Genomic DNA, 9455 nt, shown 5'->3' with positions numbered 1-9455 from the left:
AGGGGATCAGCCTTCGAAGAACAAGATACCTCAGTTACATTTGTAAGAGACGACACTCACATAGACAGACACAACGCACGTAAGACAAACAAAAACGCACATAGGCAAAGAGAGCAAAATAAAAAACAAGGAAAGCACATAAGACTGACTGACCGACCGGACTGTCTCTTACAAATGGAACTTCTTGAGGTTGGAAATGTGCCATGTTCGGGGTACCTGTTCTCCTGACATGTGAGCCAATCTGTAAGACCCTTTGCCGAGGACTTCCGACACCCGATACGGACCTTCCCATGTGGGTTCGAGCTTGCCCAGCTTTTCTGCTCGGCTTACTTCGTTGTTTCTCAAGACGAGATCTCCCACTTGAAATTGCAGCTTCTTCACCCGTTGGTTGTAATACCGGGCTACTTGCTCCTTGTACTTGGCTGCTTTTATGCACGCCAATTCTCTTCTTTCTTCGGCCAGATCTAACTCGGCTCGCAGTCCGTCATCATTCATTTCTGAGGAGAAATGTAGAGTTCGTGGACTGGGTACGCCGATCTCAACCGGAATCACGGCTTCAGTGCCGTACACCAGACTGTACGGAGTTTCACCGCTGGAGGTTGTGGGTGTAGTTCGGTAGGACCATAGGACTTGAGGGAGATTTTCTACCCATTGTCCTTTGGCTTGTTCTAACCGAGCTTTTAACCCTTTCACCAGGATACGATTTGTTACCTCCGTTTGTCCGTTTGCTTGTGGATGAGAGACCGAAGTGAACCGCTGTTGAATATTCAGCTCTTGGCACCAATTCTTGAACGTCTTGTCGGTGAACTGAGTCCCGTTATCCGAGATGAGGATGTGGGGTATGCCAAATCGGCACACTATGTTCTTCCAGACGAAATCCAATGCCTTCGAGCTCGTTATCGTAGCTAATGGTTCAGCTTCCACCCACTTCGTAAAGTAGTCCACGGCAACGATTAGGAATTTCATTTGCCGAGGAGCTTGAGGAAGTGGTCCCACTATGTCTATGCCCCATTGCATGAAAGGCCAAGGGCTCTGCATAGTGGATAGATCGGTCTGCGGCATCTTTGGGATATTTGCATGGATTTGGCACTTCGGGCAGGTCTTGACGAGCTGCACTGCTTCTTGTACCAAGGTTGGCCAATAATATCCCCATCTCAGAACTTTTTTAGCTAAAGTTCTGGCTCCGATGTGACTACCGCACGATCCTTCATGAACTTCTCTGAGGATGTAGTCCGTCTCTCCTGGTCCTACGCACCGCAATAATGGCTGGAGGTAAGACTTTCTAAAGAGGACTCCATCATGAAGTTCGTACCGAAGTGCTCGGCACGTGATCTTCCGAGCTTCTCTCCTATCCTCGGGCAATTGTCCTTGATCCAGATACTGCAAGATCGGCGTCATCCAGTTCGGCGAGCTGGATACCGAATGTACCTCGGCTTCATCAATGCTTCGATGCATTAATTCTTCCGCCTTTGAGCTCGGATCTGAGGCCAACTTGCTTAAGGTATCTGCTCGGCTATTTTCCGCTCTAGGAACGCGGATTATCCGAAAATAGGAGAAACTTCGGCTGATGCTTTGCGCTTTGTCCAAATACTTCTTCATTCTCTCGTCACGAGCTTCACTTGTACCCAACATGTGATTTACTATGACTTGTGAATCACAATGGACTTTGAGAGATTTGGCGGGCAGACTTTGCGCTAACTGGAGTCCGGCAAGAAGGGCTTCGTACTCGGCTTCATTATTAGTAGTGGGGAATAGGAAACGAAGTGAGTAGGTTACCTCGTGTCCGTCGGGAGCGACAAGTAAAATACCAGCTCCACTTCCCATCTTGTTTGAAGCTCCATCTACGAATCCGCTCCAGCAGTCCGGCGGCTCTACTTCGGATTCCAAGGGCTGTGCTAGTTCGGCATTGGCAGACTTTTTCTGTTCGGCAATGACAGGGATTGCTTGATCGAACTTGGCCTCTGTAAGAAAATCTGCTAAGGCTTGTCCCTTGATGGCTTTCCGAGGTAGGTACTCGATTGAGTGTTCTCCCAGCTCTATGGCCCATTTGGCGATTCTGCCTGATGCTTCTGGCTTGGTCAAAACTTGCCGAAGAGGCAGATCGGTTAAGACGCATACCTTGTGAGCATAGAAATATGGCCGCAGTCTCCTTGCTGCATTTACTAATGCCAGAGCAATTTTTTCCAGAGGTTGATACCTTGTTTCTGGACCTCTTAATGCTCGGCTTGTAAAGTAGATGGGAAACTGCTTTAGGCCTTCTTCTCGTACAAGCACCGCGCTGATGGTTTGATCTGATGCCGCTAAGTATAAGAATATTACTTCGGCTCCGGTTGGAGCAGAGAGAATAGGAAGCTCGGCTAGATAACTTTTGAGCTCGTCAAAGGCCTTTTTCTGCTCGGCTCCCCACTCGAACTTTGGTGCCTTTTTCAACACCTTGAAGAACGGCAGTTGCTTTTCGGCTGCTTGGGAAAGGAATCGATTCAGTGCGGCTAGACATCCAGTTAGCCTTTGCACGTCATGTATGGACTTCGGCATTGTCATGTTCTGAACGACTTGAACTTTGGAGGGGTTTGCCTTGAGTCCGTCCTTTGAAACCCAACAACCCAGAAACTTTCCCGAATCTACCAAAAAGGTACACTTTTGGGGATTAAGTTTGAGGTTGGCTTTCTTGAGCACGTTGAGAGTGGACTTGAGGTTGTCTTCGTACTCCGAAGTGCTTTTGCTTTTGACAACTATGTCGTCGACATACACTTCAACCTGCTTTCCGATTAGGTGCCGAAAAAGCTTGTCTACCATCCTTTGATAAGTGGCTCCGGCATTCTTTAAACCGAATGGCATCTTTTTATAAGCGAAAATGCCGACATCGGTAATGAAAGCTGTTTTCGGAGCGTCACTCTCATCCATCAACACTTGGTGATATCCTTTGTATAAATCAAGAAAACAGAAAATTTCGAAGCCGATCAAAGCTTCTACTTTTTTATCTATATTCGGAAGGGGATAGCAATCTTTAGGACAGTGCTTGTTTAGATCGGTAAAATCTATGCACATCCGCCATCCTCCTCCTTTTTTCTTGATCATTACAGGATTGGCCACCCAGGAAGGATATTTTACCTCGAATAGTACATCCGCTTTTAGTAATTGGCGGACTTCGTCATGGATGACTTGGCTTCTTTCTGCCGCAAAGAGTCTTTGCTTCTGTTTTATCGGCCGGACCGAAGGATCAATATTCAACCGATGAGTGATTACCTCGGGGGGCACTCCGGTCATGTCCAACGGAGACCATGCAAAGACGTCTTTATACTCCTTGAGGAGCTGGATGGTTTTTTCCCGGAGTAGAGGCGTTCCTGCGAAGCCGATCTTGACCACTCTGGATGGATCATCTTCGTATAACTGAACGGTCATTGAGTTCGGCTCTGAAGTGACTTCGGTCATCTCGCTTGCCTCTGACTCTGGTTGCTGTGATTGCTATGCTTGATGGTGCCGAACTGGTTGCTCGGCACTTTTAAGCGCAATCTGCAGACATTCTTTTGCTCTCTTTTGATCACCTCGGATGACCGCTATCCCACCTTTAGTGGGGATCTTGATGGTGAGGTGATAAGTAGAGCAAACGGCCCGAACTGTGTTGAGCCAGTCTCTCCCCAGGATGATGTTGTACGGGGACCGAGCTTTTACCACAAAGAACTCGATCATCGTATTGGAGCTTGTAGGCGCTTTTCCCACCGTGATCGGAAGGCTGATAATACCTTCAGGGCGGGTGTCTTCCTGGGCGAAACTTTTCAGAGGAAGTGGAGCCGGACTGAGCCGAGCTGGATCCACTTCCATTTTATCAAAACATTCTTTAAAAAGAACGCTGACTGACGCTCCTGTATCCACAAATACTCTGTGGATCAGTTTGTTTGCCACTCCGGCTTGAATGACAATAGCGTCTTGGTGAGGAGAGATGGCTGGGACGGGATCGGCATCTGAAAATGTAATCGCTTCGTCTTTCTTCAGCCTTTTATGTGTCGGCTCCTCTTGATTGGAACCTCTGCGTTCTGCTTTTAGGGACGACTTAGTCTTCCCGGCAGGGAGAGCATCAATAGTCTGGATTACTCCATCATATTGCGGCTCGTCGTCGTCTTCGGGATCTTCATGCCTTTTCGGATCCTGAGGATTGCAGTTCGCACCTCTCTGCTTTTTGTTCTTTTTCGGCTGCTTGCTTTGGTATTTTTTTAACGTTCCTGTTTTCACAAGAACATCAATACCTGCAGCCAAATTTCGGCACTCCTCAGTATCATGACCGTGGGCTTGATGGAAGGAGCAATATTGATCCTGAGGTCGCCGCGCGGCTGATTTCGTCATCCGCTTTGGTTTTTCGAACATATCGGAATGTAGTTCGAAAATTTCCGTTCTTGACTTGTTTAATGGTACGCACTGAGCGGGCGGCTTCCCAGGATTGAGCCGTGGCCCCAATCTGCCTTGCACCGGTGCCCTTTGAATTCTTTCAAAAGGAGTTCGGCGAGGAAGCACCTGGCCGCTTTGATCGGGCTTCTTTTTCTCTTCTTGGGATGAGCTGTCTAAAGACCGTTTTCGACGGTCTGCCTCATCCGCACGGGAAAACTGGTCCGCAATGTCCCACATTTCTTGAGCTGTTTGCGGGCCGCACTCCACGAGCTTTCTGTAGAGAGCTCCGGGCAGGATTCCATTTTGGAATGCCGAAATGACAAGTAGATCGTTAAGATCATTCACTTGTAGGCATTCCTTGTGGAATCTCGTCAGGAAGTCGCTGATCTTTTCGTCGCGACCTTGACGTATAGAAAGCAGCTGAGCCGAAGTAATTCGGGCTTCCGCTTTCTGAAAGAACCTCCTGTGGAAAGCATCCATTAGATCTCGGTAGGATCTAATGCTGCCTTGAGGAAGGCTGTCGAACCACCTTCTGGCGTTCCCGATGAGCAGCTCGGGGAACAGCTTGCACATGTGGACCTCATTGAGACCCTGGTTCGCCATATTATACTGATAGCGTCCCAAGAAGTCATGAGGATCCACGAGTCCGTCATAGGTTATCGACGGAGTTCGGTAGTTCCGCGGCAAAGGAGTTCGGATGATATCGTCCGAGAACGGAGTCTTTAACGCTCCGTACATGGCGAACCCGACATCTCTTCGGTACGGAGGAGAAGGGGTTCTCCTGTGATTCCGGTGCCGAGGAGAAACAGGAACATGTCGGGGTTGAGGATTCTCTCTCCTGGAAGACACGTCACTACTGCGGTAGCGACTTTCATGCTTAGACGAGGAGGGAGAATCCGTCGTTGTCTTCTCCGGCTGTTGGCTCTTCTGCAGGAAGGTTAAGAACTCCTCCTGCTTCTCAGCCAAGAACAGCTTGACAGCCTCATTCAAATCAGGCTGCTGGGAAGACTCGGTGTGTGGACCTTTTGAGCGGCTTGTTCCTTCACCGTGAGAACTGGATACAGACTTCTCACGAGGCTGCTTTCCAGGCCTATGGGCTGCTGGGTTAGTTTCCTCATGGTCATCACGGATGGAGGCACGGGAGTTGTGCGGTCTGGCATGCATTTTTTTTTTTTTTTGTTTTTGTAGTGGAAAAAGGGTCAAAAATTCGCTTTATCACAGATTTGGTTCTCGGCTTCCCACAGACGGCGCCAGTGATGAATCCGCGAATTTTTGATGATAATAAATGCTCGTAAAAATAAATTACGACACAGAGATTTACGTGGTTCGATTTACTGAGGTAAATCTACGTCCACGGGAAGAAAAGAGGGCAGAGTTGTATTGCTTGATCTGTTTTCTACAGCTTACAAATACAAGCTTGCTATATGATATTCTCTCTCTTAGAGTTGGTGTCTCCTCTGTCGGATCTAAGTTCCGTTTATATATAGAACTGAGATCGTGGCTTGCATCACCACCCTAAGTCGTGGAGGTCACGGAGGTCATGAGATCCTGCATGGCCACTAATTAGGCGGTGGCTTACATCATCAGTAATTATGTCGTGGATGTCGTGGAGGTCATGAGAGCCTGCATGGGTCCACCACTAGATAGACCGTGTCTCCCAGTCCGGTATTGCCGAGCAGCTTTTGCCGATCTGAGAGTAGAGCTTGATGCCGACCTGAGGGCAGAGCTTGATTGGTTGGTTTTTACTGAGCTGTAGGCTGAGGCCGAACTCCTTGGTCATGCCGAACTGATACTCTTTCTTGGGCTTTGTGCTGGCTTGTTTAGTACGTACTCCATCAGTGGTGCTCTCTCACTCTCCACTGCAATTTGCAACCTAGGGTTTTCTCTCAATCTCCCTAAATATCAAATCTTAGATGTTTTATGTTGCTGCAAGTTGCATCCTTGTTTTGTACTTGAACCCCCTTTTCATACACTTGTTTCCTTAAATCAATTACAAAATCTGTCCGTACCAATTATTTCCTATATCTATCTAGACATATCCATATTCCCTCTCCTCTCTCTTGATTTTGAAAGATGGGAAAAGTTGAAGCGGCGGAGCAAGATCTGACGGCGGCGGGTGGCGATCAAAACCCTAGCGGTTTCGATCCGATTGTTGACAAAGATATGTGGCTTGATATGGACGACGCCTCCATATTCTGCGACGATTTCCCTTCCCTGCCGGATTTCCCTTGCATGTCGTCCTCTTCATCGTCTTCCTCCACTCAGCCTGCGTTGAAGCCGATCGCGGTCACCTCCTCGTCTTCCTCGGCAACATCGGCCGTTTCGTGGGCGGTGATGAGGTCCGATGCGGAGGAGGACAGTGCCGGAAGGATGAGCTTCCAGCAGTTTCAGGACGAGGTCAAAATGGACGCCGGGGCCGCCGCCGGAGCGGCGTTATCCTCCACCGCCTCCGACGCTGACATGATGGAGAGCTTCGGGTACATGGATCTGATCGACTGCAACGAGCTTTGGGACCCCTCGTCTGTTTTCCAGAGCGAAAACCCTCAGGAATTGGTGGAAGAGCAGGCGGCGGCGCCGGCGGCTTCGGAGGTGGAGGATGAGAATGGCGGTTTGAGCTTCCTGCAAGGGGACGCGGAGTTGGCGATGATATTCTTAGAATGGCTGAAACAGAACAAGGATTACATATCTGCTGAGGATATGAGAAGCATCAAGCTGAAGCGCTCCACCATTGAAAGCGCTTCGAAGAAATTGGGAACTACTAGTGAAGGCAAGAAGCAGCTTCTCAGACTCATCCTCGACTGGGTCGAGCAGCACCGCCTTCAGAAGAAGGCCAAAGGCGCTGCCTCTGCCGCTTTCCCCTTCCATGAAACTGCCCAATTCGCTGATCCGATCAATCCAAACCCTAATTTCATTTACAATCCTGATCCAAACGCGCCTCAGTGGATGCAGCCGCAGCAGCTGCCGCAGCAGGAGGTGGTTTTGCAGCCGTCTTTTGCGCAGCCGATGCCGATGAATCACGGTGGAGTTGTGAACGGCATTCCGTTGCAGCATTCAGCGGAGTATCCGACGATGGAGCACCCTCCGTCGTGGGCGATGCCGCCGCCGTTCCAGCAGCCGCCTCCGCAGCAGCAGTTCAGTCCTTTTCCGGATAATGGTGGAAGCGTTGTCAACCGGCAGCAGAGTTTGTACGGCAATCCTTATCAAATGTGTGATCCGAATGGGGATAGGGTGATGAGACTCGGGTCTTCTGCGACGAAGGAGGCGAGGAAGAAGAGAATGGCCCGACAGCGGAAGCTGTATCCGCACCCTCACCGTCACTCTAGCAGCTCGAATCAGCAGCGAGACGGCCAGCTGAACGATTCTCGTGTGGATGATGGCGGCGATCATGATGGTTCTCCGGGGGATTGGGGGTACTGGGCCCCTGGTGAAGGCGGCGATCCCTCTCCTACGGCTGTGCAGCATCCTAATTCTGCGGATCAAGCCGCTGTGCTGCAGCAGAACGGCCAACGGCCGTCTGCTGCTCCTGCTTCTGATCGGAGGCCACAACAGGTTGGTTTTGAGTTGTGAAATAGTAGTAATTCATTTTTTTATATGAGATGTTTGCATGATTTATATTGTGAAATATTTGGTGGTTGTGCTTAGGGTTGGAAGACTGAGAAGAACTTGAAGTTTTTGCTGCAGAAAGTGTTGAAGCAAAGTGATGTTGGTAACTTGGGAAGAATTGTGCTACCAAAAGTATAGTTCTGCCTTTCTTAATTGCTTGTTTTTCTTTAGTTTCGTAAAAGACCAGTAGTCATTTAAATCACGAATTTTGGTCTAATTCTTGTGAATTTCATAAGGTTTGAAGAAAACTTACTTGAATCACAAAGTTTCAATTTTCCACATTTTAACTTAGTGAGTTAATTTTCCGTTTTATACAATACATTAAAGGACTCATCATAATTTGACCAAACTTCGTGATTAAAATGATTGCGATTCCTTTGATAAAATTTCTTAAAGATGAGTTAGATTTTGTTGTTTCTTGGCATTGAAATTGTGAGATCTAAATAAATCAAATTGCAATGTGGTTTCAGAAAGAGGCTGAAAGCCATCTCCCAGAACTGGAGACAAGAGATGGGATTTCCATTACCATGGAAGACATTGGAACCTCTCGTGTTTGGAATATGCGTTACAGGTAATAGTTTCGAATTAAGTTGGATGTAACTTTCACATTCTGTATATTTTATCCATTTGTGATTAAACTTCCATTCTGACTGTATGATTTTGGGGGATTAATTTCAGGTTTTGGCCTAACAACAAAAGCAGAATGTACCTTCTGGAGAATACTGGTAAAGAAGACCAAATATATATTGCTACCGGGAAATCGATTATTTACCAATTACCTTATGATTTAATTTATGTTGTTAATTATAGGGGATTTTGTGAGGGCCAATGGACTTCAGGAAGGAGATTTCATTGTCATCTATTCAGACACCAAATGTGGGAAATATGTAAGTTAATTATGCTGTGAATATAATCATGTTGTTGAGTGTTTCTCAATTTCCTACTTACTCGAATGCTGGCTTGACACAGATGATTCGAGGAGTGAAAGTGCGACAGCCGGGTGGCAAATCTGAGGGCAAGAAGCCGGCAAGGAGAACCGTACGAAGCCTATCATCACTCGGTGGCAACAGCTCCTCCCCGCTTGCTCCGATTAGACAGGCTATAAGATGAATGTGTGTGGGGCTGGGGAAAGGTGTATATGTTCCAACTGACAGAGTTTGGGTTTAACTGCTTGTGTTGTTCTTCTATGAATATTTCATGGGTCCTAAATCCTAATAGTGGTACATAAACATTTTGGCCCTCCTAGGTTATTTTGCACCTTCAGCAGCAACCACATCCTTTGCTGCTAGTTTTTATTTCTATTGTTAGTATTACATAACAAACACCGAATTAATTATATGTAATCTCGTGTCAATAAGTTGTTTGTTATTAGAAGATCTCATGTGTTCTTGATTCTCTTACATTTTTGTTGTTCAACCACATGTTTACTTATTCTTTTCCTTGTATATAGCAGAAATTTACCAATGTTA

The 9455-nt window shown here is 47.4% G+C and overlaps 1 protein-coding gene across 1 annotated transcript; it reads left to right on the top strand.

The window, feature by feature from the left end:
* Positions 1-6456: 6456 nt before the first annotated feature.
* Positions 6457-9096, top strand: LOC121779656 (B3 domain-containing transcription factor ABI3-like). Its single transcript, XM_042177021.1, has 6 exons — positions 6457-7932; positions 8026-8118; positions 8457-8557; positions 8665-8711; positions 8797-8873; positions 8956-9096. Exons 1-6 carry the CDS (start codon positions 6457-6459, stop codon positions 9094-9096), a joined length of 1935 nt encoding a protein of 644 aa, XP_042032955.1.
* The last annotated feature ends 359 nt before the right edge of the window (positions 9097-9455 follow it).

The sequence above is a fragment of the Salvia splendens genome, chromosome 2 (genome assembly GCF_004379255.2).
Source record: "Salvia splendens isolate huo1 chromosome 2, SspV2, whole genome shotgun sequence".
Classification (NCBI taxonomy): domain Eukaryota; kingdom Viridiplantae; phylum Streptophyta; class Magnoliopsida; order Lamiales; family Lamiaceae; genus Salvia; species Salvia splendens.
Note: the sequence above shows the minus strand (reverse complement) of the source record. Positions and strands in the feature narration are given on the sequence as shown.

What these genes read in the sequence shown, in the direction of transcription:
- LOC121779656 (XM_042177021.1), top strand. Translation starts at nt 6,457, where the DNA reads ATGGGAAAAGTTGAAGCGGCGGAGCAAGATCTGACGGCGGCGGGTGGC. An exon ending in GAAGAATTGTGCTACCAAAA is followed by an intron (nt 8,119 to 8,456) that starts GTATAGTTCTGC and finishes ATGTGGTTTCAG; the next exon opens with AAAGAGGCTGAAAGCCATCT. An exon ending in GTTTGGAATATGCGTTACAG is followed by an intron (nt 8,558 to 8,664) that starts GTAATAGTTTCG and finishes GATTAATTTCAG; the next exon opens with GTTTTGGCCTAACAACAAAA.